Raw genomic sequence first — 20,081 nt, 5'->3', positions numbered from 1 at the left:
TATATAGCATATACTCTTTTGAGTGGTAAATATAGAAGGAATTTTTTGTTCTTTGTGTTTTCTCTATTTTCCAAATTTTACAACATGATCAGGCACTGCTTTTGTAAGCAGGAAAACATCCATGTTATTAAGATGTAACAATTTTTGTATTACTTAAATAATACCATCTCCTTAGCAGCTGATATTTAGTCCTTCATTTCACTTCCACTAAGTCTGTTCATTGGGAATAGGGTTGTAAAAGAAAGATGTCACCATTTCAATGCTTGGTGCTCAAGCCTTTTCATTTAGTCATGAAATATTTTGTAATAGGCCAGGCATTATGCAAAGTATTAAGGATATGAAATTAAATATGGCACAGTCCAGTAACGAGGGCACACACAAAGAAAGTATGGCTCATTAGGGGGAGGGAGAGAAATACAATGTGATTTGTGCACTAAGAGAAACATAAGCAAAATATGAGTATAAGGAAGAGAATGATTAAATCCAGTGGGGGAGAAGTAATGATCAAAGAGGGTTTTATCTACATGGTGATATTTAACAGGATCTAAAAGAAAACTGAGGGGCATTTCAGATACAGGTGGCATAATAAGACATGGATGTATAAAAGAGCATGATGTGTTTGGGGAACAGTGGAAAGTTTTAAGTGGCTGGAACATAGGCTGCAAAGAAGAGAAAGTTGGACAGTTCGTCTGGTAATGCAGGCAGTTCATCAAAAGCCTTGTACATGCAGCTAAAATATTCAATCACATGAAACACTGGATATGTATATCAGGAGAAAAAGATTAAGCTTGACTTTCAGAAATTAAATCTGGCAATTAGATCAGAGGCAAAAAGACTGATTTGGGAGAGCCTCACTCTGACTAGACCCCATAAAATTTCTTTCACTATCTGACAACTTTTGACAACCAATGCTTTTTTTCCTTTTCTTCTTTTACAGCAGTATGTATTTAATATAAAGAAGTCAATTAAGTGATGTGAATTAGTATCCTTTTATACAAAATAAAGAAAGCTGAACTAGATGCCCTCCAGGACTTTCCTGGCAATATACTTCTAAGGCCTAAGAACCAAGAATTATATAAAAACTGCTTCTCAGCTGTGAAACAATGGGTACTGAATAGTATTGTTATAATGTGCCAACTTTCTCAGAAAATCTTTTTTGTCTTAAACAATGTCTTGCTCCACAGGTCTGATAATGAGGTAAGATGGGGGAATGAAGGAACTGTTGTTTGGGAAAACCCTTCTATACTTTGAAAACTCCAGTAGAAAATTCCAAGCATTTAACTGTAAAGTGGGCATAAAGAAAGATATCATTTGCATCTTAAATCAAAACAGTTATAGTTTTTTAAAAAAGAGAAACACCTGAGTACATACTATTTCATTAATCCCACTGAGTTTGCCTGAAGTAAGCTTTGGTCTGGAAGCAGGCCTTGGAGGTGGGACAATGGTGCCTACAGAAAGAGGAGTTGTGGGCCTGGCTGGTGGGGGGAAAAGAAAATTTGAAGAAAATTATTAGTATGTAGCAATCCTGACATAAAAAGACATTCTATTATAGAGAACTGTTAGGATTCAAAGTTCATTTTTAAAGAGTTTTTTGTTTTGTTTTTAAGATATTTGGTGAAATACTGAGAGCCTATCAATGACATACACTCTTTTTGAAACTACCAATATTATTCCTGGAAAAAAAATCATTAAATTTTCAAGAAAACTGACACACACAAGTTATATTCCCGTTTCAATTATTTATATAGTTATTAGCTGATGTAAACAAACAATTTAAGGTCTAAGTTCTTTAGTTTATTGCCCATACACCTACTTTACAGATAGTAATGAAAGACCAAGCCTTTGAAACAACACCTTCAAAATAGGAACATGAACTCTAAATCAAACACTTACCTTTAAAACTGTAATTTGACTTTTAAATTGAACCACATTGTAACATTTTTTGTGATAAAAGTGATAAAAGTATTAAATTTATCTTTATTTTAAAAATTGCCCTAGCCAGTTTGGCTCAATGGATAGAGTGTTAGCCTGCGGACTGAAGGGTCCTGGGTTCGATTCCGATCAAGGGCACATGCCCGGGTTGCAGGTTCAGTCCCCAGTAGGGGGTGTGCAGGAGGCAGCTGATCAATGATTTTCTCTCATCACTGATGTTTCTATCTTTCTCTCCCTCTCCCTTCCTCTTTAAAATCAATAAAAATATATTTAAAAATAAATAAAATAAAATTACCCTAAATCATTCTAATTCATTTTTGTTAAGTATTGAAAATAATCTAACCTTCCCTAAATCCTATATAAATTTAATGTTTACTGTTTTTCAACGCCAGTTGCAAATTTTGCAATTTTATAAATCAAATACTAACCTCCATATTCCTAATTAAAAATAACTCATCATGGTAGAAATTAATGAATGGAATTCAAGTATACATCATCAAAAGTAACATAATTCAGAAACTGGAGAATATAATATGGATGGGAAGAAATATATTTCAGTAAGTTTTATAAGTTTACAGATGTGTAAAGTTAAAAATATGTGAAATGGTCTAAGGATACATGGGGAAACAACAGGTAAAGCTGAGGCCCTTGGTCAGCAGTGGAGGAATAGGGGAAGAACATGGAGGTGGTAGGAAGCAACCTAAGGAAAAAAGGTAGTTGACACAGGACAGAGAGTAAATGCGATGGGACTATCTAATCATATCATATGAAGGGATAACATATATAGGCATCTTTTAGGTTGCTTAAAGAAAAACAGTAGAAAGCTGGTAAGAAATCAAGTTAGTTTCTAAGGCTGCTGCCTTTTTCCAGTCAGCAGCAGTTCTTTCATGCTGCACTCCTACTTTAAGCTATACACTGGAAGAAATGTGCACTAACCTGAGACCATATCTCTTCCCTGTGCTATGACACATTTGCTTTAAAGACATGTTCATTATTAATGAAACCAGCACTGGCCAATACTCAAGTTATTTCAAAAGTGTGAGAGGCTAACATAAGAGACATTTACATCTGAAACTTCATTATTGACTAATCATTTGCTTCTCCAAATGGCATTCCGACTGACTCAAAACTAAGCCTAGAAGTGTTAAGTTCAGCTTCTTCAAATAATCAAAAATTGCTGTTTGAGGAAAGCCAATAAAACTAACACAACTGTTTATAAATGAATCATTAATTATAAATGAATCTACCTGCATATGCCAATTAGATACTGCTTCCAGAAGCCTTTGAAGGAGATTACTATAATTGTTTACAAGATTACGAGTCTTAATTGTGGATTTTTGGTAGGAGTAGTGGTGATGTTGATGGTGAAGCTCACTTCCAAGAAATACCCATATTAGACACAGTATATGAAGAAATAAGAAGTGGCCTGTAAATAAGGATAGTAACAGCAGATAGGAGCTAACCTACCCTCTGATAATGCCTAAAGAGAATAGACAAAGCATGTTTCCCATACCATTCTTTACGTAAATAAAGAAAATACTAATCTAGACTTGAGAAGCAATGATGAAGATGCAAAAGAAAAATCAGCAACACTGTTAGCTTCTTCTGTCAGTAATTTTCAGGACATGTGACATTATGGCAAGGGCCACTTTGATCCTCAGAGATGCGGGTGTTGGAAGATCTCTCATCCAAAGCATCAGGAAACCCAAAGGGATGTTGAGCTTTCCAATGCAATCTCTGGAATGCTGTCTGAGCTACACTGGAGAGATGAACTTGTAACAACTTCATCAATAAAGGAAATCACTGACTTTGTGACCATGAAGCAAAAGGAAACTTATATGTGCTCTCTCGTGGTGCTGTTAATTACTGTGAAACAATAATTATCTCTATCAATATCACTAATATTCTTTGAAGGGCAAAGTAATTTGTGACATTATTTTTCAGACTATATAGGAAGGTTAAAATACCAAAGTTAATTTTAAAACTAATCAAAGGTTATTAAGTGCTTTATCATATCCTAGCTACTAAATATCAAATGATACCTTTTTATCTGAAATTGAAAGTGAGAGGGGCAAAACATTCTTTAGACAGGTAGCAAGAGGAAAGAGCTTTTTTTTGAAAATGAAGAGACTGCTAAAGAAAATTGTGAGAAACAAAGGGCAGAGTTACATACATAACTAAAGCCTCTGGGATACCACTGTAAAGATTTTTATTAAAATTTTGAAAAAATAATTTATAAAAGAATATTTAAAAAATTGAAAAACACTGCGTAGGACCCTCTTCATTCTAAATACAAAACACCATTCTGACATTATCACTAACCAAAAAAGAGACCTAACGACAACTTCAGTTTTTCCTGTACGATTTTAGTTTCCTTATACAAGCTATTAATAAGGTTATTTTTAGAAAACTAATTAGTAACAAATGCCCATTCAGAAAGGATATAATGACACTTCAGAGTATGTTCAACTCTCTATTGACTATCTCTTGCTGTTTTACAAATATTAGGTACAGATCACTTCCCCTTCAAATTCCAAATTGTTTCAGGTTCAGGTTGCCTAAAACACAATCTAAAAATTTATTTTAAAATATTAGTTTCTAGCCTGGCCTGTCTACCTCAGTAGGTTAAGCCAACATCAACCCAAGAACCAAGAGTTCCGGTCAGGGCACATGCCCAGATGCGGTTGTGGGCTCAATCCCCAGTAGGGGGCATGCAGGAGTCAGCTGATCAATGATTCTCATCACTGATGTTTCTATCTTTCCCTCTCTGAAATCAACAAAAATGTTTTTTTAAATAAATAAATATTCATTTCTAAACAGTCTAATTTTAAATACTAGTGCTTGTTTTATTGTTAATAGTAAGATGTTTTATTATCAATAGTAAAATGTTTCAACAAGGCTTATTGTTTTGTTAATGCCAGAGTGCAGAAGACTTTAGAATTTGTAAGACCCAGGTCTGAATCTATGCTTCATCATTTCCTAGTTATATAATCTTAGAGAAGTTCCTAATATTATAAAATGGGAATAAAAACTTCATGCAGCAGTTAATGAAGTGAAATAACACATATGTAACTCCTAGCAGAGTGAGATAGCAGAATCTCAATTGATTTAAGTTCTTTCCCACCGTTCCAGCACTCCCTTAACCCCCAATACTATATGTATGGCATTTCTAAAATCCTAGAGAAGATTGAAGATCAACTTAGAGAAATTTTATTTCCTTGCTTTGAACAAGCAGTGATTTTATTAAACACTAGAGGCCTGGTGCATGAATTCGTGCACCAGGGGGGTCCCTCAGCCTGGCCTGCAGGATCAGGCCAAAACCAGCTCTCCAACATACCCCGAGGGGTCCCGGATTGCGAGAGGGCACAAGCCAGGCCGAGGGACCCCACTGGTGCATGATCGGGGCCGGGTAGGGACGCGGGAGGTTGGCCAGCCGGAGAGGAATCGCAGGAGGGCTCCAGGGCGTGTCCAGCCTATCTTGTTCTGTTCCGATTGGCCAGACCCCAGCAGCAAGCTAACCTCCGGGGGGAGCGTCTGCCCCCTGGTGGTCAGTGCACGTCATAGTGACTGGTCAACTGTCCCCTGGTGGTCAGTACACGCCATAATGAGAGGTTGAGCGCCCTTAGCATATCATTAGCATACTGCGCTTTGATTGGTTGAATGGACGACCGGACACTTAGTTAGGCTTTTATTATATAGGATGCGTTTTTTTGATGCCTGCTTTGAGTATTGGCAAATGGGACTTTATATTTTGAAGAAAAGAGAAACTTAACATATTCTTGCCAAAACAATTAAAAAGCACTCATCAAGTCCTTTCAGACGTGGGAATTGCTAAAACCTTTCTGGAAAGCAGTTTGGCAATAAGTATTAATGAGCATACCTTGTAACTCATAGATCTTATATTGAAAAATTATAAGGATATTATGAGACATGTGCACAAACTTGTTATATTCATGAATGTTCATAATATTAGAAAATTAGATCTAATGTAAATGTCCATCAAGAAAGCACTGGTTTACATTTATGCATATCTATACAGTTGAATTTTATCTATAAGCAATAAGATTATTTGATGCCTACAAATAAACAACAGGTTTTTTCCCATTTATATGTTAAATTTTTGTGGTTTAAGCCATAGGCTCTTTAAGTTAACAAAACCAGTATAAAATCACTTTTATCTGGCAATATGATCTGAGGACAAGTTAAAACATTTTTGATCATTAAGTATAACGATACATAATGAATCAATCAATTAGAAAAACTACTGAATTCCTCAGTTTAAAATATATATGTATGTATATATATATTTACCTGATGATGATGAAGTTAGTGAAGCTGAAGATGAATCAAGAGAAAGTCCACCAAACAGGGGATCCCAAGCAAGTAAATCACTGGTTCCTTTCCTACCATAATATTTTTAAAATAAAGATTTTAATAAAGGAATATTTTATTAATATAAAATTTAGTCACTATCATTTTGCAGAATTATAATAGTTCAACATATATGATTAAAAAGTTGAATGTTCTGCCACTAGAATATGTGAAGAAACTTAGAAAATGTAATAAACCAATTTGTTAACCATTATAAGCAGGATCTATTGTGTGAAGATGATAGGAAGAGATAGAAGATTAATCCCCACCAATCACACCTTGTTATACTCTTAACAATCTTAGGGGCTGTCAGAATGGATATAATGATTTCAGCTTTACAAATGAAAAAAGCAGCATGGAGTCTCTAAACAAGCTGCTTAAGGACACACAGCTACTTAATTCTACAACAATGCCAGGTCATAAGTGATATGAAATTAGAAATTTTGTAAGATCATACTTTATTTTCAAAGAAAAAGAGGAAAGGGTTTTTTAAAAAGTATTGCTCATGTACATTAAGTAAACCCAACACTGATATAAACTTCAAAGATCTTATCACTGCAGTAGATCATGCAAGGGCAGGGTTTCTCCTTGGACAAGCCACTGCCTGAGACACTAAAGCAGTCTGGTGAAATATCTGGGGCAGACCTGCCTTTCTGAGACATAACCAAGCCAATGACAAAATCATCAAGGAAATCAACATTCTAGTTTCAAAAACCTATGTGCTGCATAACCAAAGTTTTCTTCCACTGACCTCTTGGAATCAATGCACTGTACTGGTTACTCTCTGGATTCGACACCTGGCTCCTTACTTTAATACAAACTTTTATATAAATACTAGAAGCCTGGTGCATGAAACTCGGGCACTCGGGGGTGGGGGGTCCCCTCAGCCCAGCCTGCGCCCTCTCGCAGTCTGGGAGCCCTCGGGGGATCTCCGACTGACAGCTTAGGCCCATTCCCCACTGTGCTCACCAGCCATGAGCCCGGCTTCTGGCTGAGTGGTGCCCCCACTGTGGGAGCACACTGACCACCAGGAGGAAGCTCCAGCTTTGAGCATCTACCCCTGGTGGTCAGTGCACATCATAGCGACCGGTTGTTCCGCCATTCGGTCGATTTGCATATTAGCCTTTTATTATATATAGGATAGGATAGCCTCTAGTCTTGAAGCAGCCCACCTTAGCCACTATCTCCTTTTTAAATTTTTTCCAGCTTTATTGAGGTACACTTGACATTAAAATTGTATGTATTTAAAGTATAAAAAAAGAGAGTAATCCCCATAAAACAATATTTTAATGCATCAAACTGCCATTTTCTTAAATATCTTTTAAAATCTTAGAAAACATGTCCACTACATAATAAAAACGTTACAATGATCTATAGCCACATATCTTGTATCTCAACATGTAGTGTACCTACATGGACACACTACATCTTGCACGATAAAGCCTAGAATTACAATTGCATATGATTCCTAAAAACATAGTTTAAAAACTTATAAAACTAGTGCTTAGCTTGAAAAGTATAATTTTAAACTATACATTTATTATTTAACTTTTAATCATGCAAAAAACATTAAAACAATGTATTCTTATTGATAGATACAGAAGTGAAAAAAGACCCATGCCACATTGGCTTAAATTATTTTTTCTTTTTAACAGCTGGCAACATTCCTTCTAGCCTCTCCTTTTTCAACTTGAGACACTTCCTCACTTTGAAGCTCACGCAGTATACAGTCTGTTTTACAAGGTCACAGCCAAAATTGAAGGGAAAAAGTAAGAAATTTTTCATGAGAATAACTAGTTGAAATACAGGTATGTATGAACTTGGAATACTATCAATTATTTAGAAGCAATAAAGCCATCAAGGCAAAATACAGTTGAATGGATTTTTTACATTATTATAAAAAATACTGTCAAATGAGAAATAATTAAAACAATGAAAAACTCCACATGGCATCTGACAGCTTAGGAAACAGGGTAATTCATAACACTCTACTGGAATTAAAACTGAAGAGATAATAAAATTCTAGAAAACAGGACAAAGGATACTTTAAAGGTAGTGGGGAGGAAAGAATAAAAAGGTGGAGGAAATAGAGGACTTTTAGGGCAGTCATACTATTCTGACTACTACTACAATGGTGGACATATTATCATCCATTTGTCAAAACTTGCAGGATGTATAACCAAGAGTAAACTTTAGTGTAAACCATGGACTTTGGGTAATAATGATGTGTCAATGTAGGTTCATTATTATAACAAATGTGCTACTCTGATGGGGGAAGCTGAGCATATGTGGGGGCAGAGTATATGCAAAAACTCTGTACCTTTCACTCAATTTTGCTGTGAACCTAAAATTGCTCTAAAAAAATAGATTTTTTTAAAAAAATTTAAACATGGGACTTACTCATTGGATGAAGCAGATGATTTCGATTTTGTTAACTCTTCACCTATAAAAAATTATCTCATTACAATAAACAATTTAAAAATTCTGGAATTAATAACAAACATAAACAATTAGAAAAAGAAAAAATAAACCTTTAACAAGTTTTCTACTGTAAAGAATATTAAAATAATAAGATTTAGAGTTTCTGCTAAATCTTTATTTCTTCTAATATCTTTCATAAAAAATGACAAGTCAAATCAACTGATTTCTCGTATTTATTAAAATAAAATGGCCGTTGAAAAGAAAAATATGGGCTGCAACTTTAAAAATTAGAACAAATGTTAAATACTTATGTAAGTATCACTCAAGAATTTTAATTGATGGATCATGAAAGCATTTTTCAAATTCTAAGAATATCATTAGTGATTATTTTACTGGCCAAAAGTAGTTACCAACTCTTGAAAAACATCCTATTTTTAAAAATTAAAATTTGTATAACAATCTAGAGCAAAAATCTCTATAAGACAGTTAGTTTTGCTACCTTTGTAACATGAATCATTTCATAAGGAACTAATACATAGGGGAAAGGCATCAGTAATGCAAAAGTCATGTTGGTTCATAAGAAACCTTCAGTGCACCTTAATGTTTTGCATCATTAAGCAATAGCTGAAAATTACAAACTATATCGACATGTGTAACTGCAACAAACATGAGGAACACCTCACTGTACGTGATGCCATTCACGCCACCTTCTCCCATTTGGCTCAGTTTAGAGTTTGTTTTGCCTCAAAGTGCTTATTGTGCTGCTGTTCTCCATCTTTTTGCAAACTGCCTTCATCTTTATAAGTCGATAGTCTCCTTTTATCCTCATTTTCTTCAAATCCCCTATCATCAAGTTACTCACCATTTTTTTTTTTTTAAAAATCCTACTTTTTGTTTAGTATTATAAATTTAGTGGGTATTTTTAATTGAGCTAGAATTTTTATTAGGATTGATGCTGATTAAGCATTGTTTACAAAATTGCATAGCTTTTGATTGTGCTGCCCAAACTCTTCCCCACAACCCTTATTTTTATGCATGATTCTGCACAAGGTATTAACACCCCCAAAATGTTTTTAATATAAAATGCTATCCTAAAAACCATGTAATAGAAATTGCAATTGTGATCTGACTTAAAAATAGGTAAAACTACAGATTACTCATAAAGGCCTTCCAGCTCAAGAGGGAGTGTTATACCAATTAAACAGTTTAACATTTTTAATCATAAGCTACTCTCTAGCTTTGCTGATTTCTAAAAAACATTGCCCTAGTTGGTTTGGCTTAGTGGATAGAGTGTTGGCCTGAAGACTAAAGGGTCCCAGGTTCGATTCCAGCCAAGGGCACATGCCCTGGTTGCGGGCTCAATCCACCCCCAGTAGGGGACGTGCAAGGAGTCAGACAATCAATGATTCTCTCTCATCATTGATGTTTCTATCTCTCCATCTCTCTCCCTTCCTCTCTGAAATCAATAATATATATATATATATATAAAATTACATTGTAGTCAGGTATTAAAGTTTATGACATGTCTCAAAGCTAAAAGAGATAAATTGTCTTCTGTTATAAAATAAGTATCCTCTTAGTCTGTTGTGAAGGCTCATGATGAGAAAGGACTATTTCTGTAACTACATATATAAGGCTATAAGGTTACAAGCTTAGTAAATTGCCTGATAAATTTTAATAGAAATAAAATAACCAACTTAAAATGTCAAACTTACTAGACGAATTCCGATTCATCTGCACCTAAAACAGAAACGAAAAAACCAAGTGCCATTAAATAAATAATTTAATTTGGCAATGAAATATTTCGTAAAATGTTAATTCTGGGAACCTAAATTTTAAGTTGTTTTTAGTATATCTGCTCAATTGTAAACTGTATTTACATAAAAAGATACACAGAAAAACTTTCAGTAGTTTTTGTTTTGTAGTAAAAAAATAATACATGTACTTTTAACATTCAATAAAATATTTTTAAATATTAGACTAAATATCTAAAACAACTTATGACTTGCTAATTTAAAAAATTTAACACATATTTTGAAAATCAATGTTCAAACATTACAATGGTGCTGTGCTTTTTTTTAAAGTCAATAGATAAAAACATAAAATCTTGCACTTACTGGGCTGTGTCTCTAGTAGTACATGGAAAGAAAAAAAAAGAATCATTTTAGAATTTAAAAATCCTATTTTCCAACTCTAATAATTTGTCTATTCCTTTCTGAAGCATACTTGAAACCTATACAATTTAAAACACATACACTGTTTGGGGGGTAGAGGGAAATACTTAGGCTAAATAAGCAAACTGGGCAAAAAAATATACTCACAATATCTTCTTTTCACAAACCATATTAATAATTAAAAACTTTATGATTATTATTTTCTGAGAATGAAATTAATGTGCTCACTGTTTTTTAACAGATATAAAAGAAAGAAGAGCACAAAGGAGTAAATTAAAACCATCAATGAACTCACAACTCAGTGATAGATGCTTAACATTTTGATACATATTTCTCTAGGCTTTTATTTGATTTATTTACATATGTATTTTAAATCAGTTATGCTCTTACAGAATAAAAATTTTTAATAGTTGCTCTAGCCGGTTTGGCTCAGTGGATAGAGCGTTGGCCTGCAGACTGAAGGGTCCCGGCTTCAATTCTGGTCAAGGGCATATGCCTACGTTGCAGGCTCGATCCCCAGTGTGGGGCGTGCAGGAGGCAGCTGATCAATGATTCTCTGTCATCATTGATGTTTCTATCTCTCTCTCTCCCTCTCCCTTCCTCTCTGAAATCAATAAAAATATATTTTAAAAAATGTTGAATGGTTTCACACTTTCTACTTCAGATATATATCATAATTTAACCTTGGCATTAATCTTAATGTTCACTAGTAATGGTAGAATAAAACTTCACTTCAGAAATCTGTCTTTTTGTTGGGAAAAAAGGTTCTAAAATTCTAAAAGTGAATGAGAGAAAAAAAACTTTTATCTAAATGAATGCATACAGACTACTTAAAATATATAATTAAATAACAAAATGAAATAGTGAGAACTTTTATTCTCTATTATCAAGATGAACAGATTAAAATCAATTATGAATAACTACAAATATACTAAAAAAACAACACATGCTTCCCCCCCATAGTTTAACATTTTTAAATTTAGAGTAAGACATCAATGGAAAGATGTATTATATTTTTTTTCTCCCTCAAAAGCTATTAAGTTATGATATCTTAGAACTGAGAAATTAATCATTATAACGAAAAATTCTTTTTTTTAAAAAAAATTCTTTCCCTTTTCTTCTATGAAAAGTATAGAAAACAAATGTTACAGTGATAGACAAAAAAATGCAAAGAGATCGTTTAATCTTTAAATTCATTTTTACAAAATTCCCTTCTACATAAAGTTCACAAAACATGGACAAAAACTTTAAAATTCGATGAGGAAAAGATTAATACTGCTAGTTCACAAAATTCTGCCTGAGACATACAGCAGTATTTATAAAATAAAACAAATGGCAGAAATAGTGGATTTTCTACATTTTTGCTTCCTTTGTAATACACTTTCAAAAGGAAGCCAAACTCAGTTCATTTGACTGTATAAAAATTATAGACTATATTCCTCAATAAAGCTGAATAAAAAGAAAAAATATATACATTAAGTATTTCCTCATCCAACATGCTTAAATACTGCTAAATGATGTCTTACTTTTTATTATTCCTAACAAATGCAGGTAGACAAGGTATTAAAAAAGAAAGACTTCTATTTAAGTATAAACTTGCTCATTTTCTTACTTACAGATATTGCTGGAGAGAGCGTTATATTTCCTATAGATAGTTTTAATTCATCCAAGGAAGCCATTGTATGATGTGAGTTATTTGGATGCATAGGTTTAATTTCTATCCGATACTTCTTTGGTTCTTCATCTTCAGAATCAGAATCACTAGATGAGTAGAAATGGTTCTCTTTGGTATGTGAGTATCAGTTAAAAAAAATTAGTTTTTAAATTGTCTTAATGCATAACCAGTTGTTTACATCTTTAAAAAAGTAACAAAAACCTTTGAGATAAGATAGACTTTAACAGAAATATAACAACTAACTTTTGTTAATAAAAACATGTCAAATGAAGAATATGGAGTCATTTTAATATAATTAAAAATTTGAAGACTGATTATTAAATAGATTATTTTGACTGTCTACTTATATGCCATTAAAAATATCCAGATGTTAAAAGGATATCATTCTGATTTGCTTCTGGTTTTATACTATAGCCTTCTTCATCTACATCAGGAATGTTCTATGGAAAGAAGAAAAAGAAAACTCTGTAATGATGACTCCAACTACAAAAATATTATTAGAGACTAGAGGCCCAGTGTACAAAATTCATGCACAGGTAGGGTCCCTAGAGGCTGCCGGCCAGGGCGCCTCCCTTGCCCTGGCTGCCTGTCGCCGCCAGCCAGGGGGTCCTCCCTTCCCCCTGCCACGCAGGCCCCGCGCCCGGGTCAAACTCCCAGTCAAGAGGACAATTTGCATATTAGGCTTTTATTATATAGGATTAGCAAAATAGTCTTAACTATTACTGAGGTGCTATATCATATATCAAATGTCAATAGGTTAACAAAATTCTAACACTCTGGGGAAATTATGCCTTTTTAATTAGCTTCAAATCACACTCCATGCTTCAGATGTCTAAAATAGAAAAGCATTGCAAAATGAAACAGGAGAAACACTGAAAGGAATCGAACAGGTGTTCAGGTAGAAATGCTAGCAGTTCTGTAGACAACCAATATTCACCCAAATTTTCAAAGTAAGAAAATAAAAGCACAAGACTGTGTCTGGGGAAGGGAAATGATTAAATCAGAGGACTGACAGCTTAAGTTAATGGAAAAATAGAGAACAAAAAAATAGAAAAGACTATCAAGAAAAGTAAAGCTACATTAAAATACTATTCTCTTATGAGACTGGCAAAAATTCAAAAGCTTGAATTTTGAATTTCAAAACTGTTGGCAAAGCTGTGGGGGAAATGTACTCTTATACTTCACTGTTATAAATACAAAATACTGCAGGTCCTTGAATAAGGTCATTTTGTTTTAACAAGAACTAGATGCCATGGGAACTTAACTCTTGTTTATATCAATTAGCCTATGGTGAAATTGATTTAGTTATATAGTTTCACTTAAGGTCGCAGAACCTATCAACAACATGGAGTACTTACTGTATTGCAACCTCTATAAAGAAAAATTTAATAATATCTAACAAAAATACATATGTGCTTAATCTTCCACCCAGGAATTCCACTTCAAGGAATTTTCCCCAAAGATACACCCCCAACTATTTAAAAATACATATGCAACAAAATTATTCATCAAGATTATAACTCAAATATTACTGGAAAGCACAGTTGAATAAACTGTGGTACATACACAAAACAGTACTATACAGCTATTTAGAAAGACAGCCCTGGCAATGGTTGCTCAGTGGTCAGAGTGTCAGACTGAGCACTGGAGGGCTGCAGGTTAGATTCCAGTCAAGGGCACATATGTGGGTTGCAGGTCCCATCCTTCTCCCCCTCTTCACCCCCACCCCACCCACTCCTGCCCTCAGGTCAATTGATGTTTCTCTCCCCCCACCCCCTTCCACTCTCTAAAAATCAGTGGAAAAAATATCCTCACACCTTGGGTGAGGATTAAAAAAAAAAGTACAAAAGAATATATAGTATAATATCTTCTAAGTAAGAAAAAGGAAAAATAAAAAACATGCCTATCAGCTAATCTTTATTTTTTTTTTAAATCACTGGAAGGATAAATCAAAACACAAAGTTGGTCATCTACAAGGCAGAGCAATGGAGTAGAAGGAATACAGAAGGGAGTGAGTATGCTCTTGTAATTAGGTAAGAGAACATTTCTACTTTCAGAAAAATATATTCACATTCATAAACATGTACATACTTGGGGAGAATGCAAATGTTAAAACAAATTAGTAAAAAGTTAAAGATATACAAGTGTTCTTTGTACTATTTTAGTCTTGCATTTTTTTTGTAAATTAGAAGCTATTTCAAAATAAAAGTTTTTAAAATGGAAAAAAATAAAGACTGTCAAGAAATGCCAGGATATCAGATATTATTGGGCAGCCAACATCCTTCTATTGGTAAAGTTTGCCATTCTTTCTCCAATCACTTGCTAAAACCTCAGCAAGAGGAATATAAAGGATTGCTCATCTGAGTCAGGCATAGCACAAGATCAAGGAGAACTAAAAGCAGAATAAACACTCTGATGTAGCCAGTAGTGAGTTAACAGGCTAGATTAAACTCTAGAAGTAAAAAATCTAATATTGGGTAAAGAGCAGATTACATAGATAAAAATATGACCAGTGATGTAGTTATGACCCTAAAAATAGAGCACTTTATTTATTTCTACATATTGCTTGCTAATATGCAAATAAGTTAAAAATACTTTAAAAATAAACGTGGCCAAATGTAGATTCATTAGAAAACAAAATAAATATTTTTCCCAAAATACTTTATTCCTAATCCCAAGTACCCTAAAAACATACCAGATATTTTAATTTCCCAGAGGTTCTTCTATCTGGGATTTGCAGATGATTTTTATTTTTGAGTTGTACATTTAAAACCTCTGTTTTGCACCCCAATACATTACAAAAAAACAACCTAACACTTTCCTTGTCTGCACCTTGGTCCATTCAACCGTAATTTCTCTATTAGGGCCCAACAATGCTTAGGCAAAGCACTAAGTCAAAAGCAGTATGAAGAAGAAAAGAGCAGTTTATTTCCCTCACTAATCTTAAAGGTAGTTTTGGTGGATTGTTGATAGTGGTAGTGATTTAAAAATATATATTGGGCCTGGCCAGTCTGCCTCAGTGGTAGAGTGTCAACCCATGAACCAAGAGGTCACCGGTTCAATTCCTGGTCAAGGCACATGCCCGGGGTTGTGGAGTCAATCCCCAATGGGGCATGCAGGATCTCTCATCGATGTTTCTAATCTCTCTACCTCTCTCCTTTCCTCTCACTCTAAAAATCAATAAAAACATTAAAAAAAAATACATTTATATATATTTGGATAGAGCTCACAAGTCAATGGAATGTTTCTCAATCTCTCTGTCTGAAATGGGGGAATTGGACAAAACCAAAATAAAAGCAAGTCACACTTCCTTGGTAAACTTTCAAAATACACAGGACCTCAAAATAATTTTTTAAATTATATAGACATTAAACCAAAAAGAAAATAAACAATTTCCCTTCCAAGGTAGCCTACTAATATTTTTACTAATTAGTAAGACTAGCTGTAAATAATAGAAAACAACAAAAAAGAAAGCCTCCTTTCCCTGCTCAGCACCACTGTAACCCTTCTCCCCATAGATAATCACAATTAAGTTGTCTTGTAACTCATTCTCTTTTATAAAGAGAACACATATACACTAGCCCCCCCCCAAAAAAAAAACTTAGGGGGTACATCCCAAGACCCCCAGTGGGTGCCTGAAACCATAGATAGTACCAAATACTATGTACACATTTTTTCCTATACATACACAACTATGATAAAGTTTAATTTATATATTAGGCAAAGTAAGAGATTAACAATAATAAGATATAACAATTATAAAAATATACTGCAATAAAAGTTATGTGAATGTGGCATTACTAAGTAAAATAAGGATTACTTGAACACAAGCACAGTGATACTATGACAGTCAAACTGATAAACAAGACAGCTACAAACTGATAACAACCAAGACTAAAGGATGGACAGTGTGTACAACGTAGATATGCTGGACAAAGGGATGATTCAAATCCCAAGTGGGAAGGAGCAGGACAGCATGAGATTTCATCACACTACTCCAAATGGCACGCAATTTAAAACTTATGAATTGTTTATTTCTGGAATTTTCCATTATTTTCTGACTGCAACTGACTGCATAACTCAAACCGCAGAAAGCAAAATCATGGATGGGAGGGACTTCTGTACCCACACATTCATATTTTTAAAACAGCAATTACTTAAAAGTTCATACTTGCTTTTATTTATGTAGTAAGCTCTTTCCATGTCAGCAGACACAGAGCAAGGTAACTATAACATGTTACTTCATCAAGTGAATGTTTAATAATATATTTAACCAGTTCCATCTTAACAGATGTGTTTGTTTCCACTTTTTTCTAATATAAACAATTATCTCTACCTCTATCTCTCCCCCTCTTTTTTTTAAATATATATTTTTTATTAATTTCAGAGAGGAAGGGAGAGGGAGGGAGAGAGAGAGAAACATCAATGATCAAACATTAATCGGTTGTTGCCTCTTGCACCACCCCCTACTGGGGATCGAGCCCGCAACCCAGGCATGTGCCCTTGACTGGAATCGAACCAGGGACCCTTCAGTCCCCAGGCCGACGCTCTATCCACTGAGCCAAACTGGCTAGGGCACATCCCCCTCTTTTTATGCATATCTTGATTAATCACATATAAGTTTGTCAACATAGTGATAACAGTAAATCCCTAGCAGTAGAATTGCAAGGTCAAAAGAACATGTATTTCTTATTTGGGGAGATACCACCAATGCATTCCTATTTTGGCCAAATGATAGTGAACACAGTAATTTCATTCTAATTTGCATCAGAATGAGGCTACTATTTTGAACATTTCTTATGTTTACTCACCATTTTTATTTCTTCTTATGAAAAATTGCCTGTTTTTATTTAATGCCCTTTTCCTACTGGGTCCTTGCCTACCTTTTATATGGATTTGTATAAAAACTTAACAATGGAAAGTAATTAGCCCCTTGTTACATGTCTTGCAAATATATTCTGTCAATTTATCTTTAGTTATTCAAATCCTATGATGTATTTTTTCTAATTTTTTAAGTTTTTTTATTTCTACACAATCAAATTTATCAATCATTTCTTATATGGCATAAGAATTTTGTGTCCTCTTTAAGAGTCCTTTTCTAATTCCAGGTAAGTACTGACTAAAGTTCAAAATTGGTTCATAGTGATCATTATAGAATAGAATCAATGAGTTAAGAGAATTAAAAATGTTTTAAGGGAATGTATATAAAATAAAACATTAAGTACTAAAGGATTTCATGCAATGTTGCAATCATCAAACAAATACTATACATAATTAATTCAGAAATAAAATGTGTGAGTACTAAAAGTAAATGTCAGCCCTAGTTGGTTTGGTCAGTGGATGGAGAGTCGGCCTGTGGACTGAAGGGTCCCTGGTTCGATTCCGGTCAAGGGCACATGCCTGGGTTGTGGGCTCGATCCCCAGTAGGGGGCGTGCAGAAGGCAGCCAATCAATGATTCTCTCTTATCATTGATGTTTCTGTCTCTCTCTCCCTCTTCCTTCCTCTCTGAAATCAATAAATATATTTTTAAAAAATAAAAGTAAATGTCAAACATCTGCTGGCTTTTCCATTAATTAATAAACCAAGGTTATCAAAATAGGTAAGTAAGTGGTAAGGTAAATGTTATAACTCTAAAAACACTAATGATTCCTAGAGTTCATTAGGAGTCTATTTCATTATTTTCACTATAAATTTATTAACAAATGATAGTTTTCTTATTTTAAAGCTGAAATATGAAACAAAATACTAATTTTATCTTAATATCTAGTTATTTATTTTGATATATCATTATGCTGTAACAGATCGAACTGTTTTGGGGCCAAAAGAAACAATAGTTATGCAAGCAAAAACAATAAGCAGAGGAGATAGAAAACTTGGCTCTACTACACTTCACATAACCAGTGTTTAAAGAGCAATTCGAAAAATGTGTCTGTTTACATACTACATATACCATTTGGTAAGTCTACTCTTCCACTGTAACCACAGGGAGCTCCATCTGATATCTTCTTTAATTATATATAAAGGAATATACTTATATAAGAAAAACAAATAAAAAAACAAAACAAAATAAAAAGCACAGGAAAATACGAACCATGGTTATTTTTTCTAAAATGACAATCTCTTAAATAAAACTTAAATACATGAACAGATAAAGTATTATTTTTAAGAGATCTAAGAACAAATTAATAACAGCACCATATTTTAAAATAAAGTAAGCAGATTTGAGATCTTACATACTTCCCCCCCCCCAAAAGCAATATGCTATGCTACTACTCCAATTTTAGAAGTAAAATGACCATTTTTTAAAGGTAATTAGAAACACCTTCAATTTAACAGGAAAGCATCTGGCAATATAAAGCCAAATATGCATCTGTAAAATAATTTTAATAGTGGATTTACAATAACATGATTATTATTTTTCTTGAAAAAATTTGTAAACAACTCAACCCAAATATGCTGGGTATTTCCTAATAAAAAAAAAAGCTCATTTAAATTGTTTATATCAAAGTAAAAATCTACTTACAAGTGAATCTGCATCAGGGCATTCCCTATTAAAACAAACAAAGTATTAGAAACATTAAGCTATCAGAACTATCTGAAAATAATGCAATATTAAAAGTGTCTACCTTGGTATTGAAGCATAACTTTTATTTAAACTTTACAAAAATACTTAGAGAAATTATTTCATGAAGATTTTTAAAAATGATTTTTAAAAATGATTTTTAAAAATGATTTTTAAATTCAAAAGAAGGCATTTGTGTACCCATAATCCATGACAAAATAAAACAACACAAGTGTTTTTAAAACTACTTTAAAAAGTACTTCTTTTCCTTGAACATACACATGAATCATATCAAGGAAGCTATCAGTCCTACAAAGATTTCTAGTGGCATTTAATTCTTCAGGGAGAGAAAATGCAAAAAAAAAAAGAAGAAGAAGAAGAAGAAGGGGAGGAGGAAGGAAGGAGGAGGAGGAGGAAGAAGAGGAAGGAGGAAGAAGAGGAAGGAGGAAGAAGAAGAGGAAGAAGGGGGAAGAAGGGGGAGGGGGAAGAAGGAGGAGGAGAAGGAAGAGGAGGAGGAAGAGGAGGAGGAAGAGGAAGAGGAGAAGGAAGAGGAAGAGGAGGAAGAAGAAAGAGGAGGAGGAGGAAGAAGAAAGAAGAAAGAAAAAGAAGAAGAAGAAGAAGAAGGCCTGCCTTTTTTTAAAAAAAAAAGTCCACATTTATATTTCTTAGTAAAAAATGGTAAAAAAAAAACTTTTTAAAATAAAATTTTAAAACTTTTTTTAAAGTGTATACTTTCAAAAGTGACATTTCCAAGTGCAGTACTTTCTATAAGTTAGTCTATATAAAAGGTTTCAAAACGACTTTTCTCCAAATTTGTTAAGTGAGTGGTTAGACTTCATTAACTTTCTAGTCCAGTGATGGCGAACCTCTGACACGCGAACTCATTTTTTTGGTTGATTTTTCTTTGTTAAATGGCACTTAAATATATAAAATAAATCAAAAATA

The 20,081-nt window shown here is 33.7% G+C and overlaps 1 protein-coding gene across 2 annotated transcripts in view; it reads right to left on the bottom strand.

Moving 5' to 3' along the window:
• Positions 1-20,081, bottom strand: part of FCHO2 (FCH domain only 2) — a 105,945-nt gene that overhangs the window by 23,192 nt on the left and 62,672 nt on the right. For both annotated transcript variants that reach the window (XM_014549582.1, XM_005858013.2), the window contains exons 11-18: positions 19,098-19,122; positions 12,956-13,013; positions 12,515-12,690; positions 10,842-10,853; positions 10,440-10,464; positions 8,704-8,746; positions 6,244-6,335; positions 1,372-1,475 (exon numbers count right to left, since the gene is read on the bottom strand). In XM_014549582.1, coding sequence (XP_014405068.1) covers positions 1,372-1,475; positions 6,244-6,335; positions 8,704-8,746; positions 10,440-10,464; positions 10,842-10,853; positions 12,515-12,690; positions 12,956-13,013; positions 19,098-19,122 — 535 coding nt within the window. The remainder of the gene's footprint in view (positions 1-1,371; positions 1,476-6,243; positions 6,336-8,703; positions 8,747-10,439; positions 10,465-10,841; positions 10,854-12,514; positions 12,691-12,955; positions 13,014-19,097; positions 19,123-20,081) is intronic.

Source organism: Myotis brandtii, unplaced genomic scaffold (assembly GCF_000412655.1).
Source record: "Myotis brandtii unplaced genomic scaffold, ASM41265v1 scaffold115, whole genome shotgun sequence".
In the NCBI taxonomy this organism is placed as follows: domain Eukaryota; kingdom Metazoa; phylum Chordata; class Mammalia; order Chiroptera; family Vespertilionidae; genus Myotis; species Myotis brandtii.
Note: the sequence above shows the minus strand (reverse complement) of the source record. Positions and strands in the feature narration are given on the sequence as shown.